Raw genomic sequence first — 19754 nt, forward strand, 5'->3', positions numbered from 1 at the left:
CATATCTTTCCAATTTATTGAGCAGTATGTTGTGATTGATTGTGTCGAATGCCTTTTTTAAATCAATGAATATGCCAACAGCGAATTTCTTGTGATCAATTGCATTTGTTATTTCTTCCATTGCCTCACTTATTGCCAATGATGTTGATCTATTAGTCCTAAATCCGTACTGACTATCCCCAAGTATTTTGTGTTTTTCGGGTGTTTTTTGGGTCTGGGTCCCTGGGACAGTTTCTAGGGATGAGTCTGAGAGAAGAACAGGAGACAACAGGAGAATGCAGAAGACAAAAGGAGCTAAAATTATTTCTGGTTTTTGTGTCATTTAGCATCTTGTGCAGGACACGTTTCTAGTTCTCAGTCATCTACAGGAGTGAAATCAGTTCAGCAGTGACCCTGGTCCCTGATTTAGAGTTCTTCTTCCTGCCTCCACTTATTAATGCTCATGAATGGGTCCATTCAGACCTGAACATTAAGTCTTTTACTGTTACATGTCAACAAGATTCAGCCAGACAGTTTCACCTGCTATAATGTTTAGATCCGTTGTGGTATTTATGAAAATGAGCACATACGTAATTAGATTATGCCCCATGTGAACAATTTCAAAAAACTTCTAATACGTTTGTTTGTCTTGATGTTAGTGATCAACTCATCAGTCAATCAATCAACTCATACCTGAAGGTTCTTCCCCCACATTTGTGTGAGAAAAATAAGGAATAGTGAAAAGTGTGTATTTGGGTCTTTTTTAGAAACTTTCCACTATTGGGACTCTTCAGGGCTTTTGTTTCCTTACTCAGGACATACTGAGGATACAACATTAGTTGAGTTTGCTTCTGTTGCAATTTGTTCACCCTTTTTACATAAAATGACTGGACTGAATCATTTGTCTTTCTTTCTTTCTTTCTTCAGAATATCTTTAGTAGCCTAATTCTGGTGGTGCGAAGTCCCCCCCATCATGTGACCTCATCATCTGTGGCCTGTTGTTCACTGTATTGTGGAAATGCAAATATTGCTGTGAACACATTTTGACCGTTTTAGGATTTACACTTTCATCTGTGTCCACGGTAAAAGCTGTTATACCATGAGAAAAATCTCCCTTCAATTGATGGTGACAATCATTCAGTTCTTGGCTTTCCTCTCTGATTTTAAAGTTGACATGGATATAACTTAGTAACGCAGCAGTGGACAAGGCCAAAACTTTATAAGAATGGAAACCAGACCATAGTGCCAGATGTGTCACTAGAGGTCAGGAGTTGAGAGCAAGGGAGAGAGTCAAATGTTTGTTTTGTGTGAGTTTGTAAGTAAGAGACTGAGGCGATTGAGCCTATTGATGCTTATTTCTCATCCATGATCTCCATGTTGGAACAATATACTTGACACTGCTCCAGGTTCCCAGTAAATACAGGTGTACCAACGGCCCATGGGTCCAGAACATCAGACATAACTTCAGAGAAGCATGTGGGCTATTAAACTGTCTGAGCGATCTATTTGTGGAAATGCTTCTGGCACTGCAGTGTTAGCCGGTTTCCTTGAGTAATTACGTTCCATTTTTGGGGGGGATTATGAAAACTATAGACCTTTTCAACGGGATTTCATAGCAATGCCACAGCCTTGGTCCTTGTTAACTTCCTGTCAGTTGATTTCACTCAAATACTTTGCAACAGGAAGTAAACTAGGGCACATTTAGAATGTTTATGTTTACCTATTTATAAAAGGTCTATATATTTTCGGAAACCTTTGAGTATGAAGATCAGAAAAATTTCAATTGACAGTTTTACGAGGTCAATATGGCAGCCATCTTGGATTTTCAAAATGGCCGCCTTTTAAATACTCGAGGATTACCAAGAATTCAATTTCCAGCAGTTAAATTGTCTTGTTGGACGGCAAGAGATCATGTCAAATGGATTCAGAGGATCATCCACCCGTATAGAGTTGAGACTAGTTGTTATTTTAGCAACACAACACATGCCTCTTTGATGGGGAGGGGGGGGGGGGGGTCAACAATTCTTTTGTCAGCAGCCTTAACATGTTGACCCATAAAAATATGAACTATTGCCATGGAAAAGGTCCTTGATTGAGGAAAAAATAAATAAAGGGGTTTCCTTCGATCATAAGATGTTCCTTTCATATTAGGAACTATGAAGTATTTTTCTTAATAAGGTTCTAAAAACCGTACGTTTTTTTTTTACCCTATCCACCAGTATTTTCTCACCTGAGAGCAAGGCGTCCATTTATGAATGAAAACTGTGAGAAACTGAGGACCATATTTTAGTGTTATACGGTGGATTTGAATTTGGGACCATTGCAACTATCCAAAAATTGCCGTATAACAAATTTTCCTCAAACATTTTTACCTCAGATTTACTTTAATTAATTAGACGACAGCAAATTAGCCTCTGGTGTTTTTAGTGTGATAGTCCACCTTTTCCAGGAGCCAAATGTATCATAGTAATGAAATGTCAAACAGAGATTTTCTGATTCTTCAGTCTGAAAGGATTCCAGAAATATAGAGTTTTACAAATCCCACCAAAAATTGAACGAGGGGCGGCCGGTGGCTGAGTGATTAGATCAGGGGTGGGCAAATTCCGGTCCTGGAGGGCCACTGTCCTGCATGTTTTAGGTTTCTCCCTGCTCTAACACACCTGATTCTAATGGTTTGCTTGTTATCAAGCTGCTGATGCTCTTCACAGTTTGATTATTGTTAGACTCAGGTGTGTTAGGGTAGGGAGAAACCTAAAACATGCAGGACAGTGGCCCTCCAGGACTGGAATTGCCCACCCCTGGGTTAGAGCAGTTGCCCTATGTAAAGAGGCTGAAGGTCGTTGAGGCAGCAGCCGCGGGTTCGACTCCGACCTGCGGCCCTTTGCTGCATGCCCCCCCCCCCCCCCCCCCTCTCTATCAACCCATTTCCTGTCTGTCCTTTAAGATAAAAGACTTGCCAAACTGCCAAAAAAAATCATCTTTAAAAAAAAAAAATTGAAAGAACAAATATGTATTTTAAACATAGTGTCTTTGACTATGTGTTGGAGAAACATTATAGACTGTAAGGGAATGTTTTGAATATGTTCTGACTCAATATCATTTCCTCAGGATCTTGAGACATCCCGGAGAAATAACTTCGAGGTATGTCAATCACATGTATGTGCAAGCAGGTGCCAACCGAGGGCGCTAATGCGACAAGCACGCGCCTCAGCCGGTCATGGCCTACACAGAAGAAGAACGAGTAACCCGGAAGTAGGCGGGGCTTGGGCTGTGTAGTAGTAGAAGAAGAAGAAGCTAGCCTCTCGGTGCTGCAGGTTCTAATTTTGTCTTTAGCCGGTCAACATGGTCCAACTGGTGGGTTCCCTTCGGAAAGAACTGGCTGACGCGCTTTCCACCTGCAAGCTGCTGGTGGTGGGAGCGGGGGGGATCGGCTGCGAGCTACTGAAGAACCTCGTCCTCACCGGCTTCAAAAACATCGAAGTGGTCCGTCACACTTGTGTTTGTTTGTGTGTGTGTCTGTTAGCCGGCTATCATGCTAGGTCTTTGTGCTGCACAGACTGCCCCTGGAGGTGTGCGGGGCTCCGGCTAATTCCTGGGATTCAAATAAGTGACGCATACGAGTGTCCGCGGAGGTTTCTTGATACCTGCCCAGAGTGTACAGTTAATCTGACAGAGCCGGGCACGACGCTGTAAAAACGGGAACACCGCCGTACCATTTGTAGCTGGAGCGTTTGGCGCCATTAACGCCGCTGAGTAAGCGAGTGAACTTCTGTGAGATGTGACGGTTTACTCGACGGTGGGCTGGCTCAGACACAATGAGACACCCGTGTATGTAGTTGTCGGGCTGTGTGGCGCACAACTTGGACACCTGTTATCGGGGTGGTGTTGGTGTTCTCGACAGTCAACCTCCAGATGTTTGAAGCTTCACATCTGTGACTGAAGGGCGCCCTGAAAGTGAATACTTCCCTTTGTAAATGAATGACGTCTCGTAACTGGCTTAATTAAATGTTATTGTTATTTTAAAAAGGAGCTGAGAAACATTTGAAGTCAAATAATAAGCACAACTGAATTTCCATTAAACAACAACACATCTTAAGTCAGGCAACAACCGTCAGGGACAAATGAAATTAATAATAATAATACATTTTATTTATAAAGCGCTTTTCTAGGTACTCATACTTTACATAAAGCAATAAAAACCAGTACATCAAAACAAGTGCAAACAACAACAAGCAGGCTACAAGTGATCACATTAAAAACAAGCAGGCTGCATTTAAGAAGTAAGTTTCTGTAAAAGGATGCAGAATGATAAAACGGCTAAACAGCAGGCACATTTAAAAACATGCAGGCTGCATTTAAGAAGTAAGTTTCTGTAAAAGGATGCAGAATGATAAAACGGCTAAAAAGCAGGCACATTTAAAAACATGCAGGCTGTATTTAAGAAGTAAGTTTCTGTAAAAAGATGTGATGTGATAAAACGGCTAAAAAGCAGGCATATTTAAAAACAAGAAGTGATGCAGAGATTAAAGGAAATAGTGGGTCACTGGGGGTTGAAGATGGGTTTTGATGAGTGATTTGAAGGTGCGCTGGTCGATGCAGGAGGTTTATTTTTTGGCAGATGAACCGAAGAGGGGAGCGAGTGATGGGTGGAGACGGGCAATGTTCTTGAGGTGTAAAAAGGCACTCCTTATTCTGCCAAATATAACACCTACATATCTAGGGCAACATAGTTTGATTTTGTACTTTTTTTTGTACAAAAGGTCAGATGTGAAAAGGTCTGCAGGAGTTGACTTTTCTCTTGGACTTGATTGTTAACTGTAGACAAATGAGAGAGGAGAAGTGAGGCAGTCTGTAGAGCTCTAGATGAAAATGACAAACTTTAGTCTCTAGTCAGTACGGTTAATTGTTTTGACAGTCATTTTTACTTTTCTATTTATTTATTTTCTATTCTGCTCTGTAGCACTTTGAGATTGTTGAATGTAAAGTGCAATACAAATAAAATGTATTATTATTAGAGGTTTAATAGTAGGGACGACATATCAACACAGGTGCAACTGAGGGCGATCCTGATGTATGGACAATACTTTCATCATGTAGTGGAATTGTTCCTAGTCCTCATTGTGGTTGCAGACAGATCTTTTTTTTAACCAAATTGTAATAGAAACAAACATCTGTGACAAAGGCTGCGTGACAGGGTGATTGCAGTTGGCTGTCGTATCATGTTACATGCATTCATGACTAACATTACAACCCTTTTGATTTTGGCAGATTGACTTGGACACTATTGATGTCAGCAACCTAAACCGCCAGTTCCTCTTCCAGAAGAAGCATGTCGGCAAGTCCAAAGCACAGGTACGTACACACCAGGGAATAACAGGGACTGTCCCTGTAGCGTTGTTATTCTTATTTGAGCTGACTGTGTTACATTGAACCCTCTGCAATACGCATACAGTCTCAGTGTTTGGCTTTTTTTATAGCAAATACTGTTTTTTATTTATTGCAGTAAATATTACTGACTGAAGTTGAAGTTGGTACATTTCAATAACTACATTCTTATGAACCCAAAATCCTCGAGTGCGCTTTGGGAATATGAATGAAACTAAATGTGGCGCTGCAGTATTTAAAAATAATTCACAAATTCTCATTAAAAAAAAGGAAAAAAAGGATTCAAATCCCCCGTTTGTGTTTCCTGTGTAGTGATTTTTATATTAAATTTAAGTCACTGGGTCACATTACAAGGATGTTATTGAAAAAAACAAAAACAGGATGTTCCCATAAAGGTATAAATGTAAAATACAGTAGAAGAAGCATCCTCAGGCTATCCCCAAAGTATATTTGGTGATACATTTTATTTTTTTATAAATCTATTTGAGAGAATAATGCCCTCTGCCATCAAGTAACTAGCCTCGCTGAATCGCACATGCTCTGCAGAGAAACTGAGAGACCGATTTAGAACAAGTATTATGACAAGTATTTCCAATAGAAATCATTATAAGTAGGTCTTATTTCAAGGCACGCCTGGCCCACTCCCAAGTTCCCACACCACTGCTTTAGAAGACGGGCACAGTGAAGTGTTTCCTGTGACATCATGGCAGGCAAACCAGTTTATGAACTCTATATTGACTTCCTATTCTGTTTACTTTTTAAATTGAGGAAAATCTTACTTCCTTTTTTAGTACTTTTCTCTGCACATTGATTCCCTCAGCCCCTCCGTACCCTGCTCTCACTCCCTCTCCACACGCACACACACTCACACCTGTGAACAGCCCATCTTTTTCAACAACGCAGTCTCTCTCAGAAACCAAACTCTTCAAATAAGTTATTAGAAAACCTGTAAAGAGCCAAGACAGCGAGGATATCTATAAGTTACTGTCAGAGCTGGGCTGTGAGGTTAGCACGCTGTGCAGCTGCCAGCGTTCTCACGCGCCGCGAGAAACTTGTCGGTCAGTGCATGAAAGTTGGCAGCCCTGCACAACATTTTCTGGACCAAGTTACATTATGTTAACGTGTAGAGTTGAGAAGTACATGCACAGCACAAATCAGTCACGTGGTATTTGGAGCCCGGTTTCTCCAACACCACACTGTTTCTAAATCATTTTGCGTGTGCTGTCTGTACGGTTCTGGCTCAGTCGGTTGATTTGTTGCTGTTGTTTTTCAGGTGGCCAAGGAGAGCGCTTTGCAGTTCTGTCCCACTGCAAATATCACTGCCTACCATGACAGCATCATGAAGTGAGTTATTTCGGTTTCTTGCTCTTTTGTTCATTCGTGGTGTGACGGCTCACTTAAGTCACGGTTTGTTACATACCTCGGTTTTGAAATCACAGACGGTACAGGACGGTACGGTTCATAGTTAAGGTGGAAAATGAAAAATCCTGTTTGTCAGAATCAACATAAGTTTAATTAGTAAACAATTGAACGCAGCAGTTAAACAGTTTTAGCTGTCCGTATGAAGCATACAAATCAAATGTATAACAAATATAAAAAAATAATGCTGCAATTCTCCAATAAAGAAAATAGTTCTAAAATAATTGCAACTGCAGCATTAACCTAGGTTATGGCATTGGTCAGTTCTGGATTCCCAGGTAGGGGTTGTTGAAATAGTGACAGAGCTGGGTTTGCACAGCTTGTTTTTTTTCCAAAGTAACAGTGACAGTAACACCTGGGCGGTGCTTTTTTAAATGCGTGTGCATGTTCAGAAGTTATCCCACACTTGGGATTTGAAAGACAGGGGGAAGTCTGCTCCAGTTTCATGTTGTCGTTGGGCGCTCTGTTCGCTAGCCATCGATCCACACAGCCGCACTCACGGGGGTGTGGGGCGTCCTATGTTACGGCTATGCCTGCCCCGCGGCGCCTGCTCTGCTACTCTCACTCGCTGGCTTCTGCTGCGCACATGCGAGCCGAGCCGAAGGTTAAGCGGCCCGGGGGGAACTCAGACATCAAGTTTTAAGTTCCGCATCGCAAAACTAGACTGTACGTTTGCCATATTAAAGCTATGGGACCGCGGCCCACCTCTCTACCTGAACAGAAGTGGCTGTACCGTGACTGAATAGCGGGGGTGTAACGAGACATTTGTACCATTCATTCATTTAAGAGTTGTATCAGACTGATATGCAGACTTTGTCAGCAGGGTCAGGCAAATAAAGGAATAAAATGCTATTTGATGATGCTTGGTTGATGGTTGTCTCGTCCCCCTAACAGCCCCGACTACAACGTGGAGTTCTTCAGAAAGTTCATGCTGGTGATGAATGCTCTTGATAACAGAGGTATTCTCATGTGGCCTCATCTCTTTTTTAGACACATTTTCTATTACTCCTAACGGCCAGCACATTCACGATGAGAAAATGAAAACCCTTTCTGTCTCCGTAGCGGCCCGTAACCACGTGAACAGGATGTGTTTGGCAGCAGACATCCCTCTGATAGAGAGTGGCACCGCTGGATACCTGGGGCAAGTCACAGTCATCAAGAAGGTAGAGAGGGCACACCACAATGCCACTTGTTCTAACATCCATTGAATACAGTTCCTATCCAGTAAGACGTTGATGGGCAGCAACTAAACCGTCTGCTTCTTTCATTTCTTCCTGACCCCTCTCTCCTCGCGCCGCAGGGAATGACAGAGTGCTACGAGTGCCAACCCAAGCCCACCCAGAAGACTTTCCCAGGATGCACCATCAGAAACACACCGTCTGAGCCCATTCACTGCATCGTCTGGGCCAAGTATCTCTTCAAGTAAGGGTCATTCTAATCATAACTAGGTTTGGGCTTCATTAAAGTTGAATACAGTTCAAACATAGACACACTGCACAGTAACTACACTGTCCCTGTACAATAGAGCCCACTATGCTGTCTTCTAATGGTCACCTTGCATTGATTGTTTGTCACCTTAGTCAGCTATTTGGAGAAGAGGATGCAGATCAGGAGGTGTCACCCGACACAGCGGACCCAGAGGCTTCCTGTGAGTAAGAGCAGCAGTTTGTAGCTGCTGATTTGTTTGTTCACGAAACAGAATGGATGGTTGTACAGCTGGAACTACACAAGCACCCTAAATTGTTCGTGTGTGTGTGTGTGTGTGTGTGTGTGATGTAAACAGGGAATCCCGAAGACACAGCAGCTCGCGCCACAGCATCGGAAAAGGACGGGGACATTAAGCGAGTCTCCACCAAGGAATGGGCCCGCTCCACCGGATACGACTCTGTCAAACTCTTCAACAAGGTACAAGTCAGACAAATCAAACACATATGACTGTTCCAGAAAGTCATATGCAGACCCTGTAAGTGCATGGAGCACTCAAATGTTCTGGAAAAATCACAAATGCATAGAACAGTACATTTTTATTATGTTACTGAAGTATATGGGTGAGTGATGTCTATTGCATTGGCATATGAAGATGTCCACAGTGCAACATCGCAATGGACGATGATATCGTTTTTAAATAACGATGTTCATATTTTATGACCCCCCTTCTGAAAGATTCAAGGTAAACACTGTCCAGAATCAACCAAAGTTGACAACAGTCTCCCAGACGCAGGCACAGTAACTTGGTTTGTTACCATCAATGAAAACATGGTGGAAGGCTGTGGCAGCACTCCAAAATATTTTCAGCCTTCTAGTCTTGAGTCTGTGGTCGTATTTGTGTTGTTATAAGAGAATCAAAGGTCGCTACCGTACAGTAATAATCTTGGTTCTGATTGGCTCCTCTTCCCAGCTTTTCAAAGATGACATCATGTACCTGCTGACCATGGACAAGCTGTGGAAGAAGAGAAAAGCTCCTACACCTCTGGACTGGCAGCAGCTAGAGAAAAGTGGTATGTCTCTTAGCTAAATGGAGTGTGGGGGGAGTCTCTGTTTGCTGCTCGCTCATCCCACCTTGAAACCTCTCTGTTCTGCCAAAAACGGCTCCAGCAACTACCTCTGATGAGCATTAACTTGAATAGACATGGAAAGGCAAATATTAGGTGGGACTGTTTTATGTTACAATAACCAAAAATGTCTCTAATTTACCTTTAGGGAGAGCTGAAGACGTAGTCCTCACAAAACAGAATAGAAGCACATCTTAAAGATGATAGTCATAAAAACAATGAGTACAACATTCCATGGGAGTGGAGACGTGAGAAAGATGCTTCTTTCAGAATCAATTCAGCGATGTTAACTTTGCTAGGATGGGACACCAGAAAACAAGCTCTGTTGCAAGCACAATGACTACAGTCAAGTGTAATAGAACATATTTTAGCAAGTGCTTGGATACATTTTGGATTTTTTTTTGGAATCCAAAATGTATATATATATGTTTGTCTTTATGGTCATTCATACTTGTTTGTGTGTCGCAGCATGTCCTCAGGAGGAGACTGCAACTTCAGGTTTGAAGGACCAGCAGGTTCTGAGTGTTTGGGGTCTCTGCCAGCTGTTTCAGCACAGCGTGGAGACTCTGCGCTCACAGCTGCAGGAGAAGGGAGAAGGAGCCGAGCTGGTGTGGGACAAGGTAACACACAAACACAGACTGATAAATGGTTTCACACTCGCTGAAAAACCGACAAACTTTCAACTCTGAGTTATTGACCATTTCAGGTTTCTTTCTAGAAAGTAGATATCCATAGAGAAATGTTAGTGATGCACAGATATATATGCATGGTGCACTGTTTTTAAATGGCTTTCACCACCTCTTGTTGTTGTCAGGACGACGCTCCAGCCATGGACTTTGTTACTGCAGCAGCCAACCTACGCATGCACATCTTTAGCATGAACATGAAGAGTCGCTTTGATGTAAAGTGTAAGTTGGTCGTCTCACATCTATTCAACAGGAAATTGGTTACACTTAATTCCATGAAACACTTGTTGTGCACATTCAGATAAATGTCCCAAATAAAAGTTTAAATTGATCTATTGTTGGTTTGTTTATTCCAGCCATGGCGGGTAACATCATCCCAGCTATTGCCACAACCAACGCTGTCATCGCCGGCCTCATTGTGCTGGAGGGTTTGAAGATCCTGTCTGGGGAACTGGAATCCTGTCGCACGGTTCGTACCTATGACTGGATAGTTCAGACAGTTGTCATGACCTGGATATACATCCATGCTTTACGTTTTTTACTGTGTACTTGTGGGCGACTGTGGCTCAGTGTCAGAGTGGCTCGTCCTCCATTCGAGAGATTGGTGGTTCGATCCCCACCTCCCCAGGTCCACATGTCGAAGTGTCCTTTGGCAAGACACTGAACCCTGAGTTGCTCCCTGTGCTGCGCATAATTGTGTAAATGTGGTGTGCATGGTTAGATTAGAATAGATGGTATGTAGATGTCCACTGCCATCAGTGTGAATGTCTGTGTGAATGGGTGAATGTGACAAACACTGTGAAAGCGCCTTGAGTAGTCAGTCAAGACTAGAAAGGCGCTATATAAGTACAAGTCCATTTACCATAAGTACAAGTCCATACACTAAACGACTTTACTTTTACTTTTCCAGTTGGCTTTAAAATCCTGGTTAAATTTGGATTCCAAAGTCATTACCTTGCTTTGCTTTTTCAGTTCTTCAGGAGCTTAACATGATAACATGAGTATCATTTAAATGTTAGAGGAAAAGGTTTTCAACTCTGCCTTATAACACTAGTCAAGAGCCCGTATGAACTATTAAACAAGTTTTGCTTACTGTAATCATTTCTTCCTCCATGAAGTTGATGGGGACACGATCCACAGTGCAAACATGTATTCCAAAGTCAGTGTTTTAGAAAAGGATCTCTAATGACTGAGAAAACGCTGGCCCAGGTGTCTTTTTTCCCTGAGTGTTCCACCTTTTTTTTGTTTGGCCGTTCCTAGCGCCTTTAGTTGAAAGTCTCTGAACTTTTAGAAAAGCCCTGGTATCATCACGGGCGCTCTTGTTCAGAAAACTATCCCAACAAAGACAGAAAAGGCCATATGTAGGAGAAGGTGGACACTGATTGTTGCTGGGAATAGTTTTAAATGTGTTGTGATTTCAGCACCTTTTTACCACCATTGAAGCTTGTTGTTAGCTGTGTAGCCACCAATAATGTCGTTGTCATAGAAACCAAACCCACAGGCAGCGCTTCGAGGTGCTGGGATGAAGCGTTCCCCAGCGCCCTGCCAGCACCTTTGTCAGAAAAAAGGCTATGTGTACACACACTCTAAAAAAAAAAAAAAAGGGAACTCAAGTTACTCGATTACAAAAATGCCTCGAGGCAAAGTCTCTGCCTCGATGATTCATTTAATTCCTATCTCGCACGGGGATCATTGTTCCACACGGACCTTTTTTGCGAATGCACACCACTAATCCGGAAAAGGTGGAGAATAAGTTTGGGATCATTTCACACTTAAAAAAGAAGCCAAAATGGTGCAATATGTCCACTGTTAACTAGAACTGTTCTACCACAACAGCACGACATCGATGATTCAGCGTCTGAGCACAAAGCAGACCGTTAACGTCACTTCACCAAGCTGATCCGGTTTAAGGAGGGTGGTTGCCATAGTTACAGAGAAACATGAAGAGAATGCGTAACGTTAGCTGTCCTCATGAATGCCTCCTTGCTTAGTTTTTCATTACAATGTTAAACATAACGTGGCTTCCTGATCAGTCTTTATAGTTTTGTTTGAGTAAATGTGTCAGTGGAGTTTTGTTCGTTGCTTGTTGTTACGGTAAACAGGAAGAGAGTGCGTCGCTCTTCCTCATAATATTTATCTCTCATTCATTTTCTAAATAAACCTATTTATCTTTGAAACCTGTTTGAGTAAACAAGTGGGTCAGGTAGATTTTTATGCACCACCTTGAAAGGTTTAAACATTAAACTTATTCATGGTAAATTGGAGTGTATTGCCTTCAACACACATACTGTATCTTGTCTCCCCCCCCCCCCTCACGCACATTGTACACTCACACAAACACACTCAACCCCACCCCTGTTAGATTACCACACTAAATAGAACTACCCCAGACATTTTTTTTCTCAAAATAACGCAAACTATAATATATTTTTTACACAAAATTATATTTACATTTTTTTTATCCGATTAATCAACGGAATAATCGGTAGAATACTCTACTACAAAAAGATTTGATAGCTGCAGCCCTAGTTCAGAGTACAATCCTTCGTCAGCGCTGTTGTTTTTCCACATTACATGTTAGTATTTGTTTGCCTCTTGTCTCCAGATCTTCCTGAACAAATGTCCCAACCTGAGGAAGAAGCTGCTGATCCCATGTATCCTGGATCCGCCCAGCACCAACTGCTACGTCTGCGCTAACAAACCCGAAGTCACAGTGAAAGTCAACGTCCTCAAAACCACGGTCCTCTGTCTGCAGGACAGGGTAATATGATAAGCACATACACCAACCTGTCTTTCATTCTCAAACATCTAGAAAACCATTGCTCTGATTTTGAACATCTTGAGTCACTCAAAGTATTAATGGTCCCAATGGCGCACCGTTCCATTCCATGCCCCATATGAACACAGTACATAATCAGTGGGAGGAGGTTATTGCTGTTATAAACATTGCAATGGACTCAGATTGTGTCATGTGGGCCTAGGATGTTTATTATTGCCTAATTTACTCGTTGACTGGATGTTTTGTATGTTTGGCTTAGATCCTGAAGGAGAGGTTTGGCATGGTGGCTCCAGATGTGCAGATAGAGGATGGAAAAGGGACCATCCTCATCTCCTCAGAGGAAGGAGAGACGGAAGGTAAGGGGGAAGGGATGAATGGAAAGTAATGCACCACGCGCAGTTATTCTGTGAGAGGACGCTTTGGTAGCATTTGTCAAATAGTTCTTAGCTAAAACACATTCAGGCTGGACAGGAGATTAAAAGGGCATTTAGTGAATAGCATCTCTTTTGCAGGGATGTGTAATTGAAGAGTTGGATATGAGCAGGTTTGGAACATTTTGTCATAGCATATTTGCGTGTCGTTTCTTGTCCACCTCAGATCGTGCAGACTGGTTTGTCCAAGTGGCGCAGCTGTTGCTAGTTTTCTAAGATGGCCAATCTTCTGCACATGCGCACCTCAGATTGTGCATTGACACATACGATGTACACTACATTGTACTCCCATATACCACTATGCAATGGAATGGAATGCAATGTTCCCCACGAGCTGACTGGTTCCTTGTGAGCTTACTGCTGTTATTCGCTCATGAAATAAAGGAGCCGTAGGCTATTACAGCTCGCAGTCAGGACACACAACCATTGTTAACAAAACCACACTTTAACACCATCGAAATTTTAACAATTTATTTTATGAAATTAACATCACCATCAGTAAAACCTTTGACCTCCTGTGTGCCCGGTGTAACGTTACTGCTCCATTAGCTTACATGACGCTGGGTGCGCCCATTTTCGTCACACATATCTCCAGCGCATCTAGTGACGCAACGATTTGTTAAAGAATTCCAGTGTGGGGGCAGCCAGTGGCTGAGTGGTTAGAGATGCCGCCCCATGTAAAGAGGCTGCAGGTCCTTGAGGCAGCTGTCGCGGGTTCAACTCCAACCCTTTGCTGCATGTCTCCCCCTCTCTCTCTCACCCCATTTCCTGTCTGTCCTACTGAATAAAAGGCTTGATTACTGGCACAAAAAAAAAAGAATTTTAGTGTCCAAAATCTTGTTTAGTCATTAAACAAATGTAACCCAACATTTGGCGTTTGGTGAGTACAAGTAGGTGTTAGGGAATTTATATATAAATATTTCATTGTGGGGACAATGAATGGATGTAGCACCGTGTCGTACAACAGGCACTTAATTGTTATACGGTGTGTGTTTATGTATTGACTTTTTCAACGGAATTCCATTGTTAGGCAACGGCCTTGGTCCTTGTGAACTTCCTGTCAGCTCATTCCATTTACATAAGACAGATTTAGAATTTTATTTTTACATCTTTGAAAAGGTCTCTAACTCTCATCCTGTGTGTCCCTCCACAGCCAACAACGGCAAATTTCTTTCTGATTTTGCGATCCGTAACGGCAGCCGTCTCCAAGTTGATGACTTCCTCCAAGACTACACGCTCCTTGTTAATGTCCTGCACACGTATGTACCTCCGTGCATATGAACCAAATACATGGTGCACAGTTCAGTGTACTCTTGTTTGATGTCTCACATTTTCATGATTACTCACAACTGAACAAATGTCTCTCTCTTCGTCTCTCTCTCTCTCTCTCTCTCTCTCTCTCTCTCTGTCTGTGTCCGTCTGTCTCTCTCTCTCTGTCTGTGTCTGTCTCTGGCTTTCTCTCGGTCTGTCTGTATCTGTCTCTGTCTGCCCCCCCTTGTGTCTTCATTGAGGCAGTGAGGACCTAGAGCGGGATGTGGAGTTTGAGGTGGTAGGTGAGGCCCCAGACAAAGCTCCGCCCCCTCAGACTAACCAGGAAGAAGTTAACAGCATCACCAACGGCAACAAGGACTCCGCCCAGCCATCCACCTCTTCGAAAGGTCAGCATCCATCTCTCTTATTCTTGGTTCACATCGCAGCGCTGCTGATTTTGTGTGTCCCAGTCTGTTCATTAAAAACACTGAACAGGAATGTATGTGCTGTTTTGTATTATTAGTATTATTTATTATATTTAAAGTCAGCAGAGACCATTATCTCCTCCCTCGTCATCCGTGTGAGTTAATAAGATGCGAACCTCATGAAGTTAATTTGTTTCATTATTGTTAACATGCATACTTCTGTGTATTTTTCAGTTTGTGTTAGTAAATCACGGCAGTGTTCCGAGATGCGCTATCTTAAAGAGCGAGTGGACGGCAGTTTAGGTTCCGATAACAACTGTTTCTGTGATTGAATACAGAGTGGAACATTTCTCATAAATGGCGAGCTGTTTTACTAGATTTGTTTGTAAGATTTAAAATGAATTAGGATGCATTTAAATGAACCTTGAACTATTTGAAACAGTTTAGAGTATTAATCCTAACATTTGATTAAATCAATGCAGTTTGAAGCTGAAATATTTAAAAACTCATTATTTGATTTATTTTCAAGTTCTTCTGCAGAAAAAGGTTCATTTAGACAGTTGTGAGGTAAACAGTAGAAACGTAGCGTTCATGTTACAAGCTAATCCACCAGGAATGAGCTCTTGCATCTATTTGATTTGTCAACGCAGCACCTTATAGCCAGACATCTTTGCTTTGTCTCTGTCTCAAACTAAGAAACGCAGGTGATCCAGTTGCCTCACCTGTTGGTGCACAGTTCTAAAATGCTGCAGTTAAAACCTTCCTTGCCAGTAGGTGGTGCATGTTGGCCTGTACTGCATCTGTCATTGGATATTTGCTGCACCCACTGACATCACTTAAGTTATCTTTAAGGGCGCACTCACACTGTCCTTCCGCACCACGCCCCGTGCTTTAGGGTACTTGTACTTGTAAATTCGACAAAACCTTCGTAGGCCTAGTCCTTGTGCTCGTGCGCGCGCTCGTGCTCGTACATGTGCAAACGGGCTCTACAAAAGCCCACCTCTCTCAGGCGGGCCATGGACAGCCCGCTGTCCGCAGTTATGCGCGGAGCGGGTGCACTCACACTGCTCAAACGCACTAGGCTTTAGCTGAAAAAACGGTTTCGGCCCGGTGCGGAAGGACAGTGTGAGTGCGCCCTTAGAGAATAGATCCACAACAACACAATCATAGCTCACAACGGGAATTCGTCTCTCTTTACTTTCAGGTTTCACCTGGATGTGATTTCTTGATCTAAACTGACCATTAACAAATATTATTTTTAACATAACCGACTGATTGAAATTCGAGCCTTTGTTTGTTTTCTCTTTCATCTGTGAACGCTGTCGTCTGCCACCTTTCAGCTCCAGCAGAAGAAGATGACCTCATGATCGTCGACTCTGATGATGAGGAGGTGGTGGAGGCGTCCAGCTCTGCAGCAGCGACCAGCAGCACCAAGAGGAAGCACTCGGACGCAGAAACCGGCGAGACCTCTACCAAGCGCCCACGGACGGGCCAATCAAGCGCAGCAGCAGCAGCCACTCCCACCGACGGGGATGACGATGACATCATAGCTCTGGACTAACCCCTCCTCCCCCGGTCTCTGAAGGACTGGGCACTCTTTGAACGCTTATCATTTTGACTCGAGACTGACAGTAGGTTAAAATAAAACACCTCTTTTATGAAGAACAGTTTAGCGCCCTGGTTGGTCCGTCGTCACTTCCTCCCCCTCACCTCTGTGTTTGTGCTTTCATACTCCTGCTCTCACATGATGCTGTAAATAGATTCTACATTTTAAAACGTTTTGGAAATTACATCCAACTTTTGTTATTGTTATTCGATTCTGGTCCCTATAAAATTGATGGTAAAAAAAAGTGCTTTTTTTGTATTTTTTTTGTTTTTTATATACATATATATAAGCGTACTGTATTTCTCATGCCACACAAGTCAGGGTGTGTTTTTTGCTCCGTGGTCAGGTAACAGATTTTCAAAACCAAAACATTTTCTTGGGATGTAGTATTGATCTAAGTTGTTGTGAAGGGATGCGAACAGACGGACCCAGGAGTCTGCAGCTTGTGGTAACCAGCGTGTCTGTAGGTGCTGTTGATGTCTGTGACCTGGTCGGTAAAGCACAGATGCACTGACGGAGAGTTTGGCCGCTGCGTTGTGCCATGGGGTTATTCGTTTGCTACCTCTTTTCTAGAACTAACATGTTTTGGTGGCAACATTGTAACCATGCCCTCCATAACAGCGCCACGGTTAGGCGTCCAGCTCTTAGAGAATCAAAGTGACTGAAAAAAAGTGTAATTCCAGTGCAAAATCATCCGGTGGTTTTTTTCGGCACTTGCATACATCAAATAAGCCATCGAGACATTCTTTTCCTTGTATGAACTATTAACGGAGAAATCCGGCACAGTGGCTAACAGTGATTAGCTCGGGGCAGTACGGTGAAGGCATTAAAACGTCTTTTTTAACCACTAATACTGTTCAAAATAACAGCAAACCTCTGCAGCAGCATGAGAAGAGTCCCTACACAGAAAACAAAGCACCAATGGGCTCCTTCCTTTGGGATTGATTTTGCTAATCCACTTGAATGGACTTTACTATGAGAGGAGCTGGTACAGGGGCCAGCAGGTTTAATAAACTCCAGGTTCACTAACTACATTGTTGGTGCTTTGTTTTATGTGTAGGAACTCTTCTCATTAGTAGTTGTTGCACAAAAAAAATTCAATGGCTTATTTGATGTAAATAAGCGCAGAAAAAAAAGACCATGAGATGATTTTAAGCTGGAATTACACTTTGAGGCTCTGGCTAAGCACAAGTGGCTCAGATCCAGGTTAGTGGTAGTTCAATGTTAACGATGTTACAGTTGCTTTTTATTAGAATGACTCGGATGTGTTTCAGCACAGAGGTCACACTTTGTTTAGTTAGTTACGGACAGAACCTGCTTGCTTTTCACACTGCAGGTTGATCTGATGGCAGTGGAGTCCTGCACTAAAACAACACAAGGGCCTCTTGCACAAAGGGTAGCAGTTGAGCTCCTTCTGTCTTCTCCAGTCTAGCTCGTGTCAATAATTTCATATTTCATTGTGATCTGACGTGTTGTTGAAAGGCCTTTGGACCAATTTGGTGAAGACAATAAACTCAACAAATGCAGAGGCGTCTTGTGTTCCTTGTCTTTTATGTCAAATTTCATTTATTATTTTCATACAAATACAATAATTTGCATGTTTTGGAATTTTAGACTTGGTCTGATTATTTTGAGAGCCTGCCTATCGTGACTATGTGAAGGTTCAGGACATGATCTAAGGTAAACTCATCTGTTAGAGGCTATCAACACATTTATCTGTTTTCTTGGTGTTTTGAATATAGTGTGTGCTCAGTTCAGGGATTAAAGTCTCACAGTCATGTGGTCACCTCTGTACAGAGGGACATTCTTGAGAAGAGTAACCATGACACACACACACGCACACACACAAAAACACACATCAGTACTCTATTATAAACAAGCTTATTCTTGATCAGATGAAAGTTCAGGATGAAGATGGAAACGAGATGAATATAATGAAACAGAGATATTTTTGAAATTGCTGCATCAGCATGAAGAGTTAATAGACACGAGCAGAACTTCTAGCTTTATAGAAACACATTTTTCATACTGCAGCAGCAAGGCAGGGCAAGTTAATAGCATATTTCATTTTTTTTTAAATAAATATTTAAAATGCTAACTGGAAAAATAGAAACCTTTTTTAGAGGAAATGAAGAAGTACACTTATAGTTGATGAAGAAGCTGATAATGATGGTTCTGTGGCAGTGCATTCACTCAAATACTGTACTTTTTCTTTATGTGATTGTTTACCCTTTATGCTACTTCTGGCCCACTACATTTCAAAGCAAACTACACTTTTTACCCCACTTTATACTTATCTGACAGCTAAAATTGTATATTGATAAAATGAGATGATAAAGATGTTCATACAGATGATATGCTGTTATAGATAAAATACCCACTTGTCTATGAAGTCCATCAAATGCGCTCCATTCCAACTGACTGCAACATTTAAATGCTGGTCTCATGTTAAAGCAGCAGTAGTGATATAACTACCACAGCATTCATACTACCGGTAATACAGCAGTACCAGAGGGGCCATTCTGCATGATGAGTACTTCTATATTTTATATGCACTTTTATCTGGGTAAATAATTCAATGCAAGACCATAGGATAGAACTTTATTAATCCCAAAGGAAATTCTTGTTCAAAATTGCAGTAACAACTACAAAAAATAACAACATAACAAAAATATAAGATAAACAATAAAAGATAACAACAAAATAAGATAACCATATAAGATACTGGAACAGAAGAAGCATCAAAAGTGAAATATAATACACATATATTGCAAATGATAACGAACATAATAAAGCCAAGAATATTGAAATTTGGAAATAAAATATTGCAGCATTGCTTTTAATGTAGTATAATGTTAATACAAGTTAATAAAGGAGTTAATTAGTTAGGGAGTTAATAAAAATGATTCTCAGGAAAACAAAAAGAAACACAATACTTAAAAATGTTTTATGTGAAATACAAAGAATGAAATAAATCTATGTAAACAAACAAAAAATGGCATTATTCTGCAGTTGGGTGTGTTGATGTGCAGTTCATAATAAGGGGTTGAATAACTTGTTTTAGTTAGTTTGTATTATTGTATTGCTGGTATTAATATTATTATGATTAGGCTGCTATTATTATTATGCTTATATGTTTTTTACTGTTATGACAGTTATCAGTGCGGCATTTTGTGATTATAGAATATATAAATAATGAATGATTAATGAAGAAGAAAATAAAACAACAACAACAGCAGCT

At 41.7% G+C, this 19754-nt stretch overlaps 1 protein-coding gene across 1 annotated transcript; it reads left to right on the forward strand.

Annotated features, from left to right (window-relative positions):
• Positions 1–3321: 3321 nt before the first annotated feature.
• Positions 3322–17992, forward strand: uba2 (ubiquitin-like modifier activating enzyme 2; the record flags this gene model as incomplete). The annotated part of the gene is made up of 17 exons (XM_083916013.1): positions 3322–3462; positions 5248–5331; positions 6638–6708; positions 7678–7742; positions 7846–7946; positions 8084–8205; positions 8364–8431; positions 8567–8688; positions 9182–9281; positions 9804–9955; positions 10150–10243; positions 10378–10490; positions 12627–12782; positions 13060–13156; positions 14385–14490; positions 14747–14889; positions 16248–17992. The coding sequence occupies 17 exons, from the start codon at positions 3322–3324 to the stop codon at positions 16466–16468; spliced, it is 1956 nt and encodes a 651-aa protein (XP_083772139.1). The 3' UTR covers positions 16469–17992.
• Between the last annotated feature and the right edge of the window lie 1762 nt (positions 17993–19754).

The sequence above is a fragment of the Echiichthys vipera genome (assembly GCF_963691815.1).
Source record: "Echiichthys vipera genome assembly, chromosome: 7".
NCBI lineage: Eukaryota > Metazoa > Chordata > Actinopteri > Perciformes > Trachinidae > Echiichthys > Echiichthys vipera.